The following is a 22,812-nucleotide window of genomic DNA, read 5'->3' on the forward strand; positions in this document are numbered from 1 at the left end:
GCTATGAGCTTTTATCTGATTTTATGAAACTTTGTTTTCGTAGATTGAGCAATAATTTATTTGTACAAAATAGGCACGATTAGAACTTTCTTTTTCTGGGAACATATTGGCAATAAATTGTAATGCAAATTATTTAAAAATGATATTTATTTAAAAATTAATAATACATAATATAACGAATTATAACAGTATAGTATATAGTATTTATGTTAAGTACACATTGAAATATATTTTAAGCTTTTCGGATAACTTCCAGAAATTGTTTGAGATCCCTCCTCTATACACCTGATGAATGTGAAGACGATAATTTGGAAAAGTGTGTTGATACTGAAGAAACACTAGGTCTAGGTTTTCTATGGTAAGGTGTCTTGAAACTGCAATATCAGAAAACAATTAAAAAATATTTTTATTTACACATCAATTGAACTTAGAAACAAATACCTTTTTCTAATAGCCTCCAGGACATTGCGTTTTAAAACGAATAGAATGAAAATCAATACACCTTGTATGGCATTACAGAAATCCGTTATAAAGAAGAGATAATCGGCAGCTTTATAATTTCGAAAGCAAAACGAAATAATGTCCATGAGCCATGAGACACCCATTACAATGAAGAGGCGTAAAATGACAACGCCACTGAAACAGGAAAAGAAATTACAAAAGAAAAAGAAATTACAAACAGGAAAAGAAATTACAAAGAGTTTGTGTTGTGATTCGGTTACTAACTTTTCCTTGAAAAATGCCTTCTTTTGCGTTAAATTTGCCACACCACATCGTACCCGATAGATGCGAATTGACAACATTGCAAATGTTCCAACATTGAATAACAGTATCAACAAATTTGGCCAATAGAAATAAGCGCCAGCAGACCATTTATTAGCTGTAATGAATAATATATACAACAACAAGTTAATGTGGATTTGTTTTTGGTTTTGTTGCTTTTCCGAACTTACTATCCAACCAACATGTTTCATCACCAATTCCCGGTTTATATTCATATGGTACCAGATCCGACCACTGAGCCTGCATGGTTAGAAATGTTAGCACCGATGCTGTACCCCAAACATACAAGGAATAATAGAGAAAACGAAATCGATGACGCTGTTTTGAAAAGTCGGCACTATGATCCTTGAAGTTTAACCATATGTCAAAACATAAAACATTTAGCCACAGAAATGCTGACATGAAAAAGAAATAGCATGTAAAGCCTGAAATTGAAAACGAAAAGGTTAAAAATGAAGGGATTGTCGGCAACATCTCTATTTTTAAATATATTATAAAATTAGCAAGTAAAAAAGCATTATGTTCCGCCGGGCAGAAAAATATTCTAAACTTTTAGGGAATAATTAATTTTCCCAAATTTATGTGGAGATTTTTTTGAGTACTGGGAACACGAAATATCTAATTTAAGCTAATACCGTTATATGGGGCTATACAACAAAGTGACCCAATGTTCACAATTATTGATAGAGAGGTTTTTAACCACTGCAAACCATATATGCAAAGGGACATCCAAGCTTGCCGAAAACGTAGATAAAAACTGAAAATCCTGAAATCGGTTTATTGACAATTTTTGGTGAATAATTTTCCTGACTGCAGGAAACCTCAATTGTCAAATTCGGGTAGTTCTGCGAAAACTGTACCGAAATCTTCAAAATATCGAAAATAGGGAGGTACCGAAATATGGGGGCTATACTAAAACATCAACCTATGACCATAGTTTTTGAAATATCAGTTTCTTGGTCACTATGAGCCCTAAATGTCAAATTATAGCTAATTCGGGTGGTACCGTTATATGGGTGCTATACCTAAACATGACCCTATGTTAACAATTTTTTGTGAATAAGTCAAATCAAATTCAGTCAAAAAATGTATTTTAGCTACAAATACCGAAAATCGGGAGGTACCGTGGAGAAGTTTCGTGACTACGGGGAATCTCCGTACGGTTAGTTCTTTAAAAAATTCTGAAAATCGGGAGGTATCGTTTTAGGGGGGCTATAACCAAACATGCACCTATGTTGTCAAATTTTGGTGAATAAGTCTCGTGACCGCAGGCAACCAAAATTCCAAACTCCAATGCCAAATTCAGTAAACAAAAATCGGACGTACCGTTATATGGGGGCTATCCCAAAACATGGATCTATCTTGACAATTTGTGGTGAAGAACTTTTGTGACCACTGAGAACCTCAAATGTCAAATTACAGCTAGTTCGGTTAAAAATTATTGCTAAAATCTTCAAAAAACCGAAAATGGGGAGGTGCCGTAATGTGGGGGCTATACCGAGACATGGACCTATGTTTGGTGGAGATATTTTGTGACTTCTAGGAACCTCAAACATCAAATAACAGGTACTTTGGTCAAAAACTTAGCTAAAACACTAAAAATACCGAAAATCGGGAGGTACCGTTAGTTATATGAGGGCTATACTGAAACATGGACATTTGTTGATGATTTGTGGTGGAGAACTTTCGTAACCACTGAGAACATCAAATGCCAAATTACAGCTAGTTCGGTTAAAATTGTAGCTAAAACTCTCAAAATATAGAACATCGGGAGGTACCGTAATTTGGGGGCTGTACCAAAACATGGGGATATCTCCACAATTTTTGAAATACAAGTTTTTTGGTCACTAGGAACTGTAAAAGTCGGATTATAGCTAATTCTGTCTGAAAATGAGATTAGAAACGACAAAATACCTGAAATCGGGCGGAGCCGTTATATTGGGGCTATACCAAAACGTGGACCGATATAGCCGTTCCTCGATCTTGACCTGCCTGCAAGCAAAAGACACATTTTCCAAAATGTCAGTGTCCTATCTACTTTTTAGTGGATGCTAGAGTGATTATAACCGATGGACGGGCGGACATGCATAGATCGACTCAGAATTTTACCCTGTCAAATATACATGGGGATTTTTGGGTGAAATCGGAGACTTTTTGAAATAAGAACATTTTGGTATATCTTCAGATTTTTATACCCTCAGCATTTATGCTAACGAGGGTATATACACTTTCATACGGGTAAATGTGCCTCATCGAAATAATGCTTTTAGACCCCAAGTATGTTTGGACGAATTCCGTTTCAGACAATTTGGAGTGGTTTTAGCCATGTCCGTCTGTCTGTCTGTCTTGTTCGAGCGTACGATAACTCTCGAACGGATCAACCGATACGGTCCAAAAAGTTTCTTTCGCAATATCTTGTTCATACTTAGTTTAAGTTCGAAGATGGCTTATATCGGTACATTCCTTCCGGTACCTCCCCACAAAAGTTGGAACAGGTTCGTAAAATTTGTGCGCACGATAACTCTTGAAGGCAGTAAACAATTTGATCCATCCTAGGCACATCGTGAAATTTCTACCAGATTTAAATAAAGTTCCAATATGGGCTTAATCTGTCCATTTCTTCGTTTACCTCCCACACAAAATGTCGGAAAAGTTCAGTTTAGGAGCTGCTCTCTAATCGCTTTGATTTTTGCTGAAACAACTTGTGTTCACTGCCCCCGTACGACGGTACTAGTTTCATCAGGGGCAAGTCCATACTTCCTGAGAAAATAGCCTGAAAGGGCAAAAAGCCCCATGTAACTCTCGAAAGGTTTTGCCGATTCGGTCCAAAATTTGACCTTCTTAATATTTTGTTCAAACTTAGTTGAAGTTCGAAGATAGGCCATATCGGTCTACTCCTTCAGGTACCTCCCCACAAAAGTTCAAAAATATTCGGAAAATTGTGGCCACGATAACTCTTTAAGGGAGTGACCGATTTGGTCCATACTTTACACATCCTAATATATTTACCAGATATAGATCAGCTTTGAATATTGACTATATTTGTCCACTCATTCGGGTACCTCCCACACAAAATTTCGGAAAAGTTCACCTTAAGACCTACTCTTGAATCACTTTGATTTTTCTTGAAGCAACTTGAATTTGCTGCATCAATTAGGACGGTACCAATTTTTTTCACCGGCAAGTCCATACTTCTTTAGAGAACAATCCGAAAGGGGCAAAAACTCTTATGGCACCCTATGTAGTGGATGGAGAGCACGATAACTCCCGAACCGATCAACCAATTTGGCCCAAACTTTGGATCTCCTAATATTTTGTCCAAATTTGGATTAACTTCTACAATGACCCATATAGGTCCTCTTCTTAGGGTACCTCTCTCACAAAAGTTCAACGTTTGTGCCTAAGTGCAGTTAGGGCTCTGTTCGAAGATCGTTTGTAAATGTATTCAGATGGTGTACGTTGTGGTCCTGTTTAGAAAGATACTGGTCAAAAATTCATACAATGACCGGCTGAAATTACTAGTGGGCGCGATATCAATCGAAAAGACTCCCTAAATAAGAACCACTTCCATAATAGACTATGTCGGTCCATTCCTTCAAGTACCTCCTCCGCAACACTTTTTGACTTTAACTTTAATTAGGGTCAACATTTTTGTCGGCATGTTCAAATGTCCAAAAAGGGCCACAAAATTCTGACAAGACCCCAGACATAGGCTGAGGGCATATCTCTGTCGGCATAACCGACTGATACTTTTTTTTCTTATTTTTTGACTAAAGGTTTCAAAGATATAGCGCCTTGAAAAAGACGTATTCTCTTAAAACTATTTGCAAAGAAATACTCATAACTTTTTTAATATTGGTCCAAATAGAAAAATTATTTTTTTGAAATCTTTATTTTTTATCAGCTTTCCAACAAAAAATAGAAAATATCTTTGCACAGTGGGCTTGGATGCAATTTTCGTGATTTAATACTTAAAATCAATTTTTATCGATGATTGTACTCTTCGACTTATTTGAATTTTTTTATATTAAACTACGAATAAAAAAATAAAAAAAATAATAAAAAGTTTTAAATCCTATTTGGTAGTGAGATTCAAATTATTACTATGTTTTTAATTTTTTAAAATTTTTCAATACAATTTTTTCTTTAAACCAATGCACTATAGCTAATTTGGCCTGTTTTGAAGCAAAAATTAATAGCGGTGGACTTATGGGCTTTTTATACATTTTTAATGCTTTATATGCAAAAGTAAGATAAAACAAATAATTACACAGTAAACTTTGGGTATAGCGAACATCGGTTATAAGGAACTACGTTTATAGCGAACAAAGTTTTGTGTTTCCACAGAATTTTTCTTAATATTTGTACACACATTAAACTTCTCAAAACGACCACGATTATAACGAACAAAAATGGTTACCCTGCAAGAAGAATTTTTACAATTTGCTAGGATTTACAGGCTCGCTTTAAAGCACAAGCGGAAAGCGACGAATTTAAGCACTGTTTCAAATATTTCAACTATTCTCATTCACCTATTTTATTCGTTCCAACCCAAAACAAAAGAAAAACGATTATAATGAAATAAAATATGATCCGCCAAAAGATTTGTATAAACATTGATATGTTTAAAATATCGATTCGCGAAGAGATCTTTATAAATATTTTTTTTTAAAAGACCAAGTAAATCACGCAATTATGATCCCTAGTTAGAACGTATTACGCCTACAATTAACAAAAATGCTGACCACAGTATGTTGTACATTTTTACAACACACGGTGAATATTATTTCTTTAAAGAAAATGTCTTTTTATTTCAAATCGGATGCTTTTTGGTTTTTAATACTTCCTTCACCAAACAAAAAATTAAAAAAAAAATATTTTTCTGCAAGGAGTGCAACTTCAAAAAAGCGATATAACTCAAAAAAACGCAAAAAATCGCACCTTGGTAATTATGGAGTTGATTCAGGACCCTTTGCTGAATATATTCCCTTTGAATTTTAGACAAAGTTGGACAATTTTGTCAAAGTCTATAATATAAAACTATAATATTGTAAAAAGAATTATTAAGTTGTATCCTATATGACGATTTTTTCAGCTGTAAGAAACATTTTGAAGAAAATTATTTCTTAAAACAGAAAGTACACACCGCCATCATTCCACTGAATATCATATCTATGTATTTGATTATTACCAAACTCTTACAAATTGCGTTTAAATTCTGTTCTTAGTTTTAATCTTTTATAAAATGTTTTGTTTTGTCTTCGAAATTTTGATTTTAGCTTCGAATTATACCGCGAGTTTTGAATATTTGTGAAAACTTTTTTTGTATATTTCTTGGTGTTTTTGTTTGGCTTTCAGGTCAGAAATTAAAAAAATAGTATATTTTTTTTTATTTTAAAAAGAAAAAAAGGTAACAAGTAACATTTCGTTATATAAAAGTATAAACAAAAACATGTTTTTATAATTACATTTATTATTTTTCTTTTCTTGCTAATTGCCACTACACATTCTCACTTGATCTGAACTGATTTCCAACTAACGAAAGTATATCTGGGCACAGTGTTCTGTGTCCATTTTGTAGTTCATTTATTATGTGGAGCATTTCGAGCATGTATCTTCGTCTGCTATTCATTTCTTTGGCTTGAAATTTGGTGTGTGTCCAGTTTCTGCACAATGTGCTGCAAGGACTGTTTTTTGTTCCAGCGTCTTATTTTTAGTCTTTTTGTCCGATTTATGGCAACTTAATCTCGTATTTAATTTATTTTTCGTTGTGCCAACATATACTTTTTGGCATGCGCTCGATGAGTCACCATTGCATTTTACTCTGTACACAACATTAGCTTTTTCCTCAACAGGCGTTTTAGACTTTGTTCGACAAAAAAAGTTATTATTCGTATTGTTGCTCCCTAACGCCAATTGATATCGTCCTTTGTCATAAAGATTTGAGTATGAGAATCGTTCGGAAAAACCGGGTATGTATGTAAATATTTTGAATATCGTTTCTTCCTCGTTTTGTTTTTGGAATGAAAGACTTGGTCACTGATGTTTAAGACCCGCCGTATAAAATGTTTTGCTGTTTATTTTAACACTCCTAGGATGTTTGGAATGGTAATTGATTAGTCGGCCTGATGATGTTGGCTTTTGGTACCAATCAAGTAGCAGTGTTTTGCCTTTTCTATATATGACTGAATCTAGGTATGGTAGTTGGTCATTGGATTCACACTCCAAAAATAGTCATTACAAATTGACCTACTTTCTAATTATTTTAACAAGGGCATGTCATAGGGAATCAGTACTTATTTTTTGGGCACTAAAAAGAAGATAAATAAGTATTTATTCTCTGGTTACTTCAAGTCGTAACTACTTATTTACCTACTTTTTAGTTGCCAAAAAAAGGTACTGATTCCATATGATATGCCTTGTTAAAATAATTAGAAAGTAGGTCAATTTGTAATGAGTATTTTTGCTGGGTTACTATACAAAATAAAAAATTGCACATCCATAGAATTTGATATGTTCTTTCTTCGAATCAAATTAGAAAACTCGCGTTATTAGAAGTGCAAAAATCGACTTTATGCCTAAAAATCTGTCCAAATTACCTATAGTGCAATGTGAAAAATTTGTTATTTTAACAAAAAAAATAAATAAATAAATAAATAAATAAAAAAAAATAAATTTTTAACATTTGTTTTGTTGTTTTATTTATGAATTTCTCGTTAACGTCTTAAAAACGAAGTTGTTTTTCTATTTTGAAAATGGATTAGCAATTATTGTATCAGTCGTATAATAAATTAACTAAACTGATGATCAACAAGTAAAAAAGTATCAGTCGGCTTTTGCCGAAAGAGATGTACCCTAAGCATATGACAATTGAAACTTTCACCTAAGGACAGATCGGATGTATTTAGGGTCTTTTCAGAAATTTGAGGCCCTTTTTGGACATTTGAACTTCCCGACAAAAACATGGATTAGGATTAAAGTTCAAAAATGTTGTGGAGGAGGTACTTGAAGAAATGTGAACTTGAAGAGAGTGTAGCTTATTTTGGGAGTCATATCTTTTCAGTAGTTATCGCGCCCAATAGTAATTTTAGTGGGAAACTAAGTTTGGACAATATGTGACGAAGAGCAAATTTTGGACCAAATCGGTTGATCAGTTCGAGAGTTATCGTGCTCTCCGGCGACTACATATGGTGCCATAGGTGGTTTTCACACCTTTCGGGCGTATGGACTTGCCCCTGGTGAAACTTGTACCGTCGTATGGGGTGCAGTGAATACAAGTTGTTACAACAAAAGCGATTCGAGAGCTGGTCCTAAACTGAAATTTTCCGGAATTTTGTGTGGGAGGTACCCGAAGGAGTAGATCGGTTGAGTCCATATTGGAATCTCATCCAACTTTGGTAGAAATTTTACGATGTGCAAAGTATGGACCGAATCTGTTACTCCCTTCAAGTGTTATCGTGCGCACAAATTTTCCGAATATTTTCGAACTTTTATTGGGGATGTACCGGTAGGATTGGAGCGATATAGCCCATTTTCGAAATTAAACTAAGTTGGGGCAAAATATTACGAAAGCCAAATTTTGGAGCAAATCTGTTGATCCGTTAGAGAGTTATCGTGCGCTCCAGCCAGCAAGACAGACAGACGGACGGACATGGCTAAATCAACTCCAAATTGTCTAAAACACATTTCGTCCAAACATACTTGGGGTCTAAAACCATTATTTCGATGAGGCACATTTTGCCCGTATGAAAGTGTATATATACCCTCGTTAGCATATATGCTGAGGGTATAAAAATAAAATATCGGCAACATTGTCTGTTTGTTGGAGAGGTCCGTCTGCCCCGGCTGAGGTTTGAACCTGGAACCTCTCCAACAAACAGACCATGTTGCCGGCGTCACGTTTCAAATACAATACTCCTTAGGTCATGATAGCTCAATTAATTCAATTAAATAAAACTCTCACAAATAAATGACCTTCGTCCTAATAAGACAACAATTAAGTAAATAAAAAATATTGTTAAATAACATGTTTTGCACAGTGGTATATAGGAATTGTATAGAAAAATTTTAAAAATATTAGAAGAAATAGTATTTATTCGAGCCCACTACCAAATAGACATCAAATTCTTATAACACTGTGCAGCAGCATTTTTTGTGGGTGGAAAATTTTATCTGATATGAAAGCCCTTGATGAGTATACGAAGAACCCAAAAGGAAATTTTCGCCATAGGTCAAGTTTCTTAGATATCGCCCCATGAAGTTTTTGATTCTTTTCCTATAATACTTGGGAAAATCTCTCCATATCTCTGTTTGGCGTTGTTGTACCTTCGATTTGAGGTGACATGTCTTCAAGTCAAATCGATTGGGGAATATTTTTGTAGAACATTTTATTCTTCTAACTCAATGCCTTTCATGTCCTTTTCGTCCTTTATTTCTTGAACCGTAGTAAAAATACCACAAGATGAGATTTTTCAGCATCCAAATATTCTACAAAAATTTTCCTCAGAAGATTTTAGGTACGATTATCGATTGTCATTTTTGACATTTATTCGGACTTGGTTCAGAATTAAACTATGTTTTGTTTTTCTGTATATTCGTTTTTGGTTATGTATAGGTATGTAGACATAACAATTGGTTATTGCTTATGTAGACATCTGGGGTGCTTCAGAAATATTTACCACAAATAGCTCTTGTAATGATGAACACGTTAATAACAAATTTTCTTGGAGGATAGATCCGGTTATCTCAGTTTTTGAACCGGATATTCCGACATTAAAACCGATTTTTGAACCGGTTTTAAGTAACCGATTAAACTTATATGTATACCATTAAAAAGCCTATAGAGTTGTCAATGAAATTAAATTAATTCGCTTATGAAAACTTTGCTAGTTGCAGTTCTAGAACAAAAAATCCGTTTTCTTAAACCGTTTGTAAGGAAAAATATCAGTAGGCGCAAATATGGTGATCAAAGGCTGGGGGTTGAAAATTATTTTTGGCGATGAATATAATATGATGAACCTGGAAGGACAGTTTTGCCATAGGTGTAGGGTATAAAAATGAAAGGAATGTACAAAAGAGGAAATATTGACACCTATTTGGGTTACCACCCGATGTAAATTGTCAATATATGGTCTTCTATTTTTCGTCCCTCTTTCATAGTCTACCCGAATTTTGTGATAATTTAGAGCCCTAGTTATCATTTATTATTGAAATTTATATAAAATTATAATAAATCGTAACTTATTGTGTCATGATCCTAATAATAATATCCTACATATTAATATACAGAATTAATGTGCATAAAATATCATTTATAATCAAAAATGCTGTGTCCTCTACACCAGCCAACAAATATATGGCATACTAAAAGCAAAGCATTTTTGTATTTTACTTAAAGATTACAACGAACAACAACAATAACACTTTTATTGCTCACAATGGAACAATCATCACAATGCAATTTATTTATATAGATATGTACTAATGCACACATTCACTCAAATTGTATAACAGTAGAATCGTCAAATTTTGTATAAATTATCGGCTCCGTGAAGCTCTATCCTTCGTATTATAACCTCGCTAAATCGAGTCTTCATTAATTCATACAAAATTGTCAATACATTTTTTTCTATGCATATTTGAATTTTCAATACTTACCAAGTATGTTGCAGTCCACATAATTAAAATAAATTTCTGAAATATTTATAAAACTTATTATGGAATATCCACCAATTAGTGAGATTAGATAGCAAATAAGTAGTTTGCCTCTCAAATTGCCTCTCAATTCTCGAACAAACAAATAAATGAGAACAGTTGGTACTAAAAATACCACCGAAATTGCCATTGCTAAAAATGAAAAAAATAAAATGTATTTGTTTTTTGTTTGTAAGAAAATCAATTTCAAAAACTGCTGCACATACCGTAATTGTTAAAAGTCATTAGAAAACCTCCTTCATTTTTGATAGGACAACTCACGGGCACAAGTACATTTTCATTGGAGCCATTATAACGATATGGTGTTAGACAATAGCTGACCGTATCTAACAAAGCATCATCATTGAGAACATGAAGAAAGCCATTCTGGAAATAAATATAAATTTGGCAAATTAAGTAAATTGTGTTGATATTTGCTATTTGCAATGGAAGGGATTGAGGGAGACATAGTGAAGATTGGTTAAAAATAAAATCGGTAAAGAAAGAATCAAATTCGGATGCGGCCTACTATATTTAATATAACGATGTGCAAAGTTTGGAACAACGCAGTATACATTGCGAAAGTAGTCGTACGCACCAACGACTAACATGGAGGCCGTAGGGGTTTTTACAGCTACATGACATTTTCAAGCAAAGTATGGACTTGCCCCTGCCAAAAATTGTACCGTCGTCAGGGGGTCAGCGAATACAACGGTTCAACAAGTGGACCGACCTTTTTATTCTTAATTTCGAAATTTAAAATTATTACCTCTTGTTCTGGCAAAGAACCGTTATAAATTTTAAAGAAGAAATTATAATTGAAGCTGAGTTGTAAAAAATCGTCATTAGTGATTTAGTGCTTAGAGTGAAAAGATGTCATGTGTGGGATGTGTTCTATTGTATTTTACCGAAGTAAACAACTTTTTGTTGGAAAAAGTCAATACTTTAATAAAGCCACTAAAGAAAATATTAAAAGATACCTTTGCTACCAGAAAAATTCCAAGGCATCAGTGCAAGTGATTGTAGAAAAAAAAAAAATTGTATGCGTCGCAAAGAAGATAATGACCACAATAATCATGGAACCCAGGAGCAGGTAAAGGAGGAGTTGGATCTAAAACGAAAAATTAGAAATGAAGTTGCAAACCCAACGCTTCAGACAAACAGGGTTCGGACGGTTTTAATTCAGAGTGCCAAAACAATAAAGATTCAGCTCAATTTAATAAAATGCAACGTCATCTACGAAGGCTTAGGTGCGAAACAATGCCGAAGTCTCCACAAAATCCGCATGATTTCATAAAGCTATTCAAAAACGAAACATTTATGTTAGCATTTGGCATGTGTGAGAGCAGCAGCACGGAAAAGTTTGACCAGAATACGGTATTAGAAGAAGATATTTTCTATACATTGTTCCTGTCACCATCATTAACCAAAATGATTGAAAAACATATTGAGCCCAACGATCGTCACTACATGATGGATGCAACTTTTTCCGTCGTTCCATGCTGTGGATATAATCAATTACTCATTACTTATGTTTCTCAAGATAGACATGCAAGTGTAATTTGTGTTTTATATAAATCTTTGAATAGCAAGTACAAAATTTCCCCTTTGGCGCTTTTTCTTTTTAAGAATCATTACTTCAAGCCTTGACCATATTTATACCCTACACCACTATGTGGAAAGGGTATTATAAGTTTGTTTTGGTAAAAATTCATGTAACACCGCGAAATACTCGTCGGAGACCCCCAATGTGGTATACCAATCTTCATATCTCGGCGAGATAAAACGATTTTGAGATGTGTGTCCGTCCGTCCGTGTGTCCGTCTGTCCATTATAAATTGTAATCTAACTCCAGCCCGCAATTATGGGCCGATCGTCACTAAATTTGGTATGGAGGTCGGTTTCACATCAGAATAGATCGCTATTTTAATTGGTGATGATCGTGAAATATTTAGCGGGTGAAATGGCCCAAAAACATAACTTTTATCCGATTTTGTAGTTGCTCTGTAGGTCACAATAATAATCCGAACGCCTCGAAATTTTAAATAAGGTTAGAGAATATAATAAAGAAGAAGCTTGCTTGCTTGAGAAAATTGTGAAAATTTTTAATATACAGCTTTTATCTTTATTCCTGGAAGAGCCATTCCGGGCAAGTTAACTATACTTAGAAGAGGAACGGTTGACCTTTCTATTGATGTTAATTGTGTTGGTGTACATGATAAGATAACAGAGTTACAGCCTAATATACCCTGTTATTTCTTGGTAGTGTAATCATAAACACGCTAGATGTCGCAATTATAGCTCAATAATCACGAAATTTTGCACGAGGTAAGACTTACCCCCTGTTTTTGTAAAAAATTGTATTGTTCTCACACGAATTGTCAAATTTTGTAGATCGATTTACTCGCCTTAGCGCAAATGTGGAAGGCTGATTTTTGAACGAGGAATTCTTAACTATATATAGAACGTTTCTACGAAGAATTAGATCTGTATGTCATCTATGGGCTGAGCTATGGATTCCCAAATTATTTCGAATATAGACGAACGAACAAAAAATAGTTACAAAAACAGGGTGTTAAGGTCGAAGTAGATGCTTACAATTTTGGATGATGATCTGATAATATTTAGCGGGTAAAATGGACAATCAATTTGGTATGAAAAATACAAAAAAAAAATTGGTCTATATTTTATTTCCTGGAGGACATATATCGGCAAAGTCTACATATGGAAATAGATCTACTGATCTTCCCCCTGATACAGAATCTACTAGAATCCACAAAGTTACTTCTTACAATAAATTTATTTGTTCCATAAAGAAATTTTGATATGTGGAAACCTAATTACCAGGGGTATCACATGGTCGGCCCCGTCCGACTATAGCCTTTTCTTACTTGTTTTTTCTTAAATCATGAAAATATTTTTGGAAAAAACTCGCAAGAAAAATTTTCGCCTGCGACGCTTTTCTTTCCCCAAAATCATTCTGCATATTTTGACACCAACATTGTTACTTTTTTTATTATGAAAAATTTTTGGGAAAAATCGCGCGATTTTTTTCCAAAAAATTTTCGCCAGCGGTGCTATTCTTTCTCCAAAATCAATCTGCATACTTTGACACCAACGTTGTTACTTTAAAAAAAAAAATCGCCTACGGCTCTTTGTTCTTACAAATTATACTTAAACTAACAATATTTAATTTTTATTCAAGCAAATGGAAGCCTTCATATTGATGGCTAACAAAAAGCATATGAGCATATACTACGGTTCATAGATTCTAATATATTCCAACTAAAACCGAAAACATTTACAACGGATTTTGAAAAGGCCATGTATATCCTAATACTAAGTTAAAAGGTTGCTGGTTCCATTTTTGTCAGGCTGTACGTCGAAAGGCTACCCAATTAAAAACGTTAGCCCCAATTGTAAAAAAAGTCCAGATGCCAAACGACTTTTCCACAAACTGCTTGTGCTACCTCTTTTAAGCCCAGAAGCCATCGTAGAAGGCTTCAACATATGCCAAATGGAGGAATACGCAAATCCTATTTTCAACAGAGAAGAGGATAATTTATTTGAACCACTATTCACCTATTACGAGTCTCAGTGGATTAAAAAGGTATACACATGTTTTAAAATTTTAATAATTTATTTTAATAACATTTATTTCAATAGGAAACCCCAAAATCTTTATCACTATACAAAGAATGTGTACGAACCACAAGCGCACTGGAAGGCTACAATAGCTATTTATCTACGCTTATTCCAAAACATGGTAGCTTTTGGGACTTCCTTAAAATTCTTAAACAAGACGAATTTCGACAGTACACTAAGTTGTCTCAAATCCTTGATGGCGTATACGACGTTTTTGAAAGGCCAAAAAAGCGGTATAAGGAAAGGAGCAGTATAATCAACGAATTAATTAACAAGTACGACTTAGGAGAAATAACATTAAAAGTATTTCTTCAAAACATGACAAACGAAATTATCGAACATTTAGATATGCGAGTGGATTCAGACTCATCTGATTCAGAGTACGAATCGCCTGAAAAAATCCCGACGGATTGCTGTGCGAGCTTTGATTCACTAATAAAAAAATACTATTTTGAAACCATGCAGGCATGGACAATTATGCAGAAAATGTTTTGACGAAATAAATAAAAAATGCTTGGAAAGCGATACGCTTACATTGTGCCCATTCTGTAGGCAAATTGTAGGGTCTGTTGAGGAATTTTTCATTTAAAATAAGTTTGAAGACAAATGTTGAAACAAATTATAAATTTTATTATAAAATGAAGCATATATATGAAAGTATATAATAAAATTAAAGTTTTTTTCATTTTCATAGATTTGAAATACAAATTGTAGTAAAAAATATATGAATATGCATATTTATTTAAATTTTAAAAACGGACAAAACTCCCAATGGGATCGGACATAGCTCCCAAAATCGTTTTGGGAGTAATGTCCGTTGGGAGTTATGTCACGATCTAATCAATATTACATTTTGATAAATTTTTTTTAGCATAAAGGCTGAGGGTACAATAAATAAATAACAATTAATGGCCTGTTTCTCTAAGACGATTCGAATTCAAATTCGCTCGAATTGCTACCAAACTCCTACTGTTGTACAAAAAAAATTATTTGATTGAAAACACAATGAATCAAATATTTTTCAAAAAACAGAAGTTTGGTAATAAGTCGAACGAATTTGTATTCGAATCGTCTTAGAGAAACAGGCCATAAAAAAGTATCAATCTGCCCTCAGCCTGTGGCAAAGGAATGAACCAAACCCAGGGTATATACACTTTCATACGGGCAAAATGTGCCTCATCGAAATAATGGTTTTAGACCCCAAGTATGTTTGGGCGAAATGTGTTTTGGACAATTTGGAGTCGATTGAGTAATGTCCGTCCGTCTGTCTGGTTGGCTGGTGCGCACGATAACCCTCGAACGGATCAACCGATTCGATCCAAAATTTGGCTTTCGTAATATTTTGTCCAAACTTAGTTTAAGTTCGAAGATGGGCTATATCGGTCCACTCCTTCCGGTACCTCCCCCACAAAAGTTCGAAAATGATCGGAAAATTTGTGTGCACGATAACTCTTGAAGGGAGTGACCGATGTAATCCATACTTTGCACATCCTAATATATCTATCAGATATAAATCAGGTTCGAATATGGACTATATATGTCTACTCCTTCTGGTACCTCTCACACACAATTTCGTATAAGTTCACTTTATGGCCTGCTCTCGAATCACTTTGATTTTTGTTGGAGCGATTTACAATCGCTACCTCCATTACGACGATACAAGTTTTTTCGGGGGCAGGTCCATATTTCTTAGGAAAAAAATCCCTATGTCACCATATGTGACACTCGGAGAGCACGATTACTTCCGGTACTTATCCCCAATATTTAAAGAATGTCACTAAAATGCTAGGACAATATCACTTGAATGGGACAACCAATTTGGTCAAAACTTTTGATCTGCTTATATTTTGTCAAAATTTTGTTTAATTTCTAAAATGGACCATATCGGTCCTCCCTAAGTGTACCTCCCCCACAAAGGTTGAACATTTGTGTCTTAGTGCAGTGAATTCCTAATCCATAATTGTCGGCAAGTTCAAATGTCCAAAAAGGGCCAAAAAATTCTGAAGAGACCTTAAATACATCGATCAGTCCGTAGGTGAAAGTTTCACTTCACACTGGCTGAGGGTATATATCTGTCGGCCAAGCCGACTGACACCTTTTTACTTGTTTTTTACAAGAATTACTATTGTTATGAGTGCTGCGAGAACTATCCGAAATAAAATATAAAATCTATCTTCGAACACGTCTAATGTCTGAATATTTGAACCGTTTTGGAGGAAGTACCGGAAAAAGTGGACCGACAAAAATCATCCAACTTTATCAACTTTTAGAGGAACGATTATTGGACAAAATCGAGGACTCACTTTAACTTTAGTTGATGGCCGTAAGATTTTTACAACTTTAGGGTAATGACAAGTATGGACTTATATATATCCCTAAATTGCACATTTGTAAAAACTTTTCGACTTTTGTGTGGGTAGTACTAAAGGGGTGGGTCCATATGGCCCATATACAATAGTTATATTGCCCATAAAACACTTTCTTTAGTTACCGTGTATTTTTTAACATTATGTCGCTATAAAGAGGGCCACAAGAATTGTTTTCGGTAACAAGCTATGAACGGTTCTTGAAAAATGCTTTCCGATATCGACGACCTTGAAGCTTGATGCATGTTTGAAAGAAATTTTATGATGTGCGTAATTTCATTTCGTCGTTTGAGTTAATGTCGACGGGGTTATTAAATAATTTTGGAACATGGACTTGCACCATCGTAAAAGGGACTGTGAGCATAACCTGCTGCTTGGGAGATATCCGAAGAAGTTTACCGATATAGTCCATCTTCGAACCTGATCTATGTCTCGTAGGAATATTGCGATGTCCGAAGAATGGACCAAATCTGTTACTGCCTACGAAAGTTATCGTGCGCACCATTTTATCGTAGAGATTTAAACAATTGTGGGGAGGTACCCGAAGGAGAGGACCGAACTTCTTCTAAGTTTGGCAAAATACTACGAGAATTAAATAAATAAATACACAATAAATCGATAAATAAATTTAATAAATAATAATAATAAATAAATAAATATATAAAAAATAAATAAATAAACAAATAAATAAATAAATGGGGAGATAAGGGAAGAGTGCAGCGAATATACAGCATAGCCTCTTCAAATGGCAACCTCACCCACTGTCCCCCGTGACTTGGTGCTCCCTGTTTTCGCCAACGAGGCTCTGTCGACCGAGAAAAGGCGGTATAACCTACCCATCAGCACAGCGAAAACACTGTTGCAACAGCGGGCGGGATGGCGCCCCTAAAGTGGCAGTCCCACTACCATCCTAGGATACGGTGGACCGATCATTCGCCTATCCGAACCCAAAACGATTTATGAATCGTCAACAAGAGAAAATACAAATCCACCCCAAACAACGATGACGACCCTTGGCTCACGAAAACGGATACGATTAGCTCAATTGAATGTAAGGACGCTAAGAGAAACAACAAGAGTTGCGCAACTAGAGGCACAGTTTGCAAAATACAAATTGGATATATTAGGAATAAGTGAAATGAGATGGTGCGATAAGGGCGAACACTAATCATCAAATGGCAACATAATATTGTTCAGCGGAAATAAAGGCCGATGTGAGAGGGGTGTAGGAATCATGATTTCAAAACAAACTAAAAAGGCGTTAAGAAACTGGGAACCCATTAATGAACGGATCATAACCGCACGATTCTACAGTTCTATAAAGAAATCCATAACGATCGTTCAATGTTATGCGCCTACTGAAGATGCGGATGATACCACGAAAGACACTTTTTATAATGAACTAACAGCGGTAATGAATAAAGTACCACAAAGTGACGTCCTGATCCTGTCAGGTGATTTTAATGCAAAAATTGGTGCAAATAATGACGACGCAAAAAATATAATGGGCAAAAATGGCATGGGAAGTAGAAACGACAACGGTGAACGTTTTGTTGGATTCTGTCAGGAATTTAACCTAGTTATCGGAGGCGCTCACTATTTCCCCACAAAGATATACACAAATATACGTGGACATCGCCAAATGGCTACACCAAAAACCAAATAGACCACATTTGCATACGCCAACGTTGGAAATCATCCTTAATTGATGTGCGCACTAAAAGCGGCGCAGACATAGACTCCGATCATGAACTAGTACTAGCTCTCATAAAACTCAAATTAAACAAATAGTATAAACAGCACAATAAACAAGCAACAGCCAAGCGATATGACCTAAAAATGCTTTCTAGTGAATGGAAGAAAAAATATATTGCGGACTCAATGAGAGAAATGCTGAGTGCGGACCAACGCATAGGGTGGGAAGAAACTTGTAAATCCATAAACAATATAGCAGAAGCAAATCTAGGATACGCAAATAAAAATGAACGCAAAATTTGGATAATCGACACTACTTGGAATCTTATTCAAAGGCGAAACATCCTCAAAATGCAGAGCAACGTAGACAACGGCCTAAGGGCAGAATATAGATCAATAGCTAAAACAGTTAAACGCGCTGACAAGAGAAAATATCTGGAATCCCTCGCAGACGAAGCAGAGAAAACCGCAGGATCAAATAATATGCGTCAACTATTCCAAATCATAGGACGACTTGGAAAACAAAACTTTAATCAAAACAAACCTATTATGGATGTCAATGGACAACTTCTGACATCAACTGAACAACAAACCCAGCGTTGGAAGGAACATTTCGAAAGCGAAGTCGCAACTGGTAATACATATCAATCACCATCGGCGACAGAAGCTATAAACATCGATCCGCCCTGTGTTGGCGAAATCGCAACAGCAATAAAAGCCATGAAACGAAACAAAGCACCCGGAGACGATGGCATACCATCCGAAATTCTCCAAGTCCACCCACTAGTTTCAGCTGAAATCCTTCTACCATTCATAGTGGAAACCTGGCAACAGGAACAACTCCCAGAAAGTTGGAAAACGGGGATTATTATAAAATTGCCAAAAATGGCAACCTAACTGATTGCAAAACCTGGAGAGGAATAACATTACTTAATACAATATACAAACTAATTGCAGTCATAATAAACACAAGGCTCCAGGAAATAGAAAGAACTCTACGAGACGAACAAGATGGGTTCCGTCCCCACCGCAGTTGCGCAGACCAAGCTAACACGCTTCGAATTATCATAGACCAGTCAATCGAATGGCGCTCACCACTCTACCTGGTATTTATTGATTTCCAGAAGGCATTTGACTCCATCCGCCGAAGCGTAATATGGACAGCACTGGAAGCCAAAGGAGTACCCCCTAAAATTGTCAACTTAATAAAAGCAATGTACGAAGGAGCCACACTAAGGGTTCGACATGGCACAACGTACAGTGAAACCTTTTCCACTAACGCTGGAGTGAAACAAGGCTGCCCATTATCACCTCTACTCTTCGCCGTCTCACTAGCCAACATAATGGGTGAAGTTAGTAAAAAGAAAAGGGGGATAGTTTGGAATCTTCAAAACCACCTCGAAGATCTTGATTTCGCCGATGACATATGTCTTATGTCTCATAGACACAGTGATATGCAATCCAAACTGGACGAGATAGTGAAGTTGTCTGCACAAGCCGGTTTAACAGTCAACATCAAAAAAACTAAAGCGATGCATATCAACCACAACAATACCAATAAATTTCTTGTAAACGGACAAGGAGATATTGAATGGGTGACCTCCTTTTGCTATCTGGGGTGTATAATGTCGGACAATGGCGGCATATATAACGACGTCCAATATAAGTTAGGAAAAGTCGCTCAGTCTTTGGTAGATTAAACCATATATGGCGTTCAACACAGATATCCCTTCAAACTAAATTGCATATTTTCAATGCATGCGTCAAACCGGCGCTATTATACGGAAGTGAAACGTGGCTAACAACTAATACAATTAATCAAAAAATTCAAACCCAGTTCAACAAATTTTTACGAAGAATATGCAGAATATTTTGGCCAAATACAATCTCCAACGCTGATCACGGTGAGCCTTAACTAATTTTAAATGAAAGGTGCTTACACCTCGGAAGTTTTTGCTGATTCTGAAACTACAATGCTCATAGATGAGAAATATCATGAAACAAAAAAAAATCGCCGGAGGGATTTTAAAATAAATCGCGATTTAAGTTCACATTTTTAGGGGTTCTTTAGGTTTTCACGATTTTGCTTGGAAACCGCGAGTTCTATGTTAATTGGCCTAAGGAATGTTGTAGCAGAGAAAATTCTCCACAAGTTTGGCCTTTATGATATTTTCGTAGGTTTTACCGTTTTTGAGATATAGAAGTTCAAATTGGGACAATTCAAATTGGGACAAGTCTCCTTATAAAACAATGTTATGACTGCAATTTCCCAACTTAAACGCATATATTTCAAAAATGGTACAACCTAAGAAAAAATAAATCAGCCTATCTTGTAGAGAATTTACACGGCTACAAAATTTTCTTTAGTCCCATTTTGATATGACTTGCGGTTTTCAAGCAAAATCGTGAAGATTTAAGATAAAAACCTAAAAATTTGAATTGAACCTCTGTATCTCAGAAACGGTAAAACCTACGAAAATATCATAAGGGCCAATCTTGTGGAGAATTTTCACAGCTACAACATTTTCTTTAGACTCATTTCGATACGACTTGCGGTTGCCAAGCAAAATCGTGAAAACCAAAAAAACCCTAAAATTGTGAATTTTGATCACGATTTTTTTAAAAATCCCTCCGGCGATTTTGTCTCTTTTTTTATTTTTCTCATCTATGAACATTGCTGTTTCAGAATCCGCAAAAACATCCCATGTGTAAGCCGTTTTCATTAAAAGATAGTTAAGGGACACTGTGCATGATATTGTTTTATAAGGGGGCGATACAGTCAGTGCATTGTCCCAATTTGAACTTCCATATCTTAAAAACGGTAAAATATACGAAAATATCATAAAGGCCAATCTTGTGGAGAATTTTCTCTGCTACAACCTTTGCTTTAGTGCCATTTACATAGAACTCGCGGTTTCCAAGCAAAATCGTGAAAACCTAAAGAACCCCTAAAAATGTGAACTTAAATCGCGATTTATTTTAAAATCCCTCCGGCGATTTTTTTGTTTCATGATATTTCTCATCTATGAGCATTGTAGTTTCAGAATCAGCAAAAACTTCCGAGGTGTAAGCACCTTCCATTTAAAATTAGTTAAGGCTCACCGTGTGATCTATGGAGGAAAACAAACGAGACGCATATAAATATACAAATTATGAAGAAAAAGTGGTCATGGATCGGACACACTCTACGCAAACGGCCACAAAGTATATGCAGAGAAGCTCTTGAATGGAACCCCCAAGGCAGTAGAAGGCGAGGCAGGCCGATAACAACATGGCGACGAACAATCCTCACAGACATTTAGAAATTTAATATATCCTTTGATGAATTAAAAGCATATTGTAATGATAGAAATAAGTGGAAACATCTTTTAGAAGCCCTATGCTCCCAAGAGAAGTAATAAAGGAAAAAAATAAATAAATAAATAAGTAAATAAATAAATAATAAATAAAAATACAACCAAGTTTTAACCTTGGAACTTCGAAAATTTCTTTTTAATTTGTCATAGACTGAGGGAATTTAATTCTAGGGAAAATCGACTGATTTTGTTTTACTTCTTATCATGTTGGGTCATGATTCGTATTCTAAAAAACCGCAAATAATTGCGATCTTATGGAATTCCATAGTAGAGATTGCTATTAATAATTTAATAATTAGAAACAAAATAATTGGTTTGGTCTTTATTTTGTTTCAATGTTAAACCTCAAGACCGGATGTTGTTCTGTATATTCTTCAGGAACTTAACCACAGCCCTGAAAACTGAATTTTACTGGTAATAATCTATTTTATATGCACAGCTGTAGTAAGAGATGGTTTCGCATGTTCAGCCTGTCCAACTTCAGACCTTTCTCAATCGTTTAACAATTTAGACATTCATTATTATTATTTTTTTTTAAACTTCTTCATTACACAAAATTAACACACATGGTAGAAACATAAATGTGCTCATCCATACTAACCTCTTTCAAAACCCATTCATCATGTTCGTTTGTAAGACTTTCTGGATATTTACATGGTTTGCCAATTTGAGGTATAAATTGATGATACAAATTTACAAGCTTCACATCACCATTATCCATTGTAATATCGATATCTGTGGGTATATACATATCTTCCGAAATTGGTTCGCATTCTGCAGCGATTTCATTGAACCATTCACCATGTTTACAACATAATTTCACACAATTTTTTGTTTTTCCACAAACACAACCACGTAAATGAGGTTCAGCCTCTTGTGAGATATTTCGAAATTCCAAAATGTAATTATATTCGACCACCTGTGTATTTGGTATTAAAATATTCGAATAAACATATGAACCATTTTCTAGTGGCGTGGCATCCGTCAAATTAATTGTATCTCTATAGAGGCACTTTTCACCGGGTTTTATTTCCGCATTTTCACATTTCGCCGAGTACGTTAGTATGGAAATAATGACAATTTTAAATAATAAAGACATTTTCGAAGTAATGTATTTATTTAGTTTATTTATTTGTATGTTTTTTTTTGTTAAATCGGATTGGATTACTTTTCGCTCGCGTACATGACGAGAGAATGAAAAGGCAATGATTTATAAAATTTGAATCTTTGAATCTGATTGTGGTTTGTTTATGTTTATTTTTGAAAATAAAATA

General features: G+C 35.1%; 2 protein-coding genes across 4 annotated transcripts in view; both read right to left on the reverse strand.

Moving 5' to 3' along the window:
* LOC141403880 (G-protein coupled receptor Mth2-like) overlaps nucleotides 1-22,812 on the reverse strand; it is a 536,210-nt gene that overhangs the window by 53,870 nt on the left and 459,528 nt on the right. The gene's annotated exons all lie outside the window — the stretch shown is intronic.
* On the reverse strand, nucleotides 133-22,728 carry LOC141401004 (G-protein coupled receptor Mth2-like). The gene is made up of 7 exons (XM_073980775.1): nucleotides 22,140-22,728; nucleotides 10,704-10,863; nucleotides 10,441-10,629; nucleotides 954-1,208; nucleotides 727-880; nucleotides 442-636; nucleotides 133-374 (listed from the first exon to the last, which is right to left on the reverse strand). The coding sequence occupies exons 1-7, from the start codon at nucleotides 22,635-22,637 to the stop codon at nucleotides 278-280; spliced, it is 1,548 nt and encodes a 515-aa protein (XP_073836876.1). The 5' UTR covers nucleotides 22,638-22,728; the 3' UTR covers nucleotides 133-277.

Source organism: Musca autumnalis, unplaced genomic scaffold (genome assembly GCF_047663935.1).
Source record: "Musca autumnalis isolate F117 unplaced genomic scaffold, ASM4766393v1 scaffold_4, whole genome shotgun sequence".
Classification (NCBI taxonomy): domain Eukaryota; kingdom Metazoa; phylum Arthropoda; class Insecta; order Diptera; family Muscidae; genus Musca; species Musca autumnalis.

Excerpts from the sequence above, each read along its gene's own strand:
- LOC141401004 (XM_073980775.1), bottom strand. The coding sequence starts at position 22,637 with ATGTCTTTATTATTTAAAATTGTCATTATTTCCATACTAACGTACTCG. Across the intron at positions 10,864-22,139 it reads ATGAATGGGTTTTGAAAGAG|AATGGCTTTCTTCATGTTCT; the intron begins GTTAGTATGGAT and ends ATTTATTTCCAG. Across the intron at positions 375-441 it reads CTGGAGGCTATTAGAAAAAG|TTTCAAGACACCTTACCATA; the intron begins GTATTTGTTTCT and ends CTGATATTGCAG.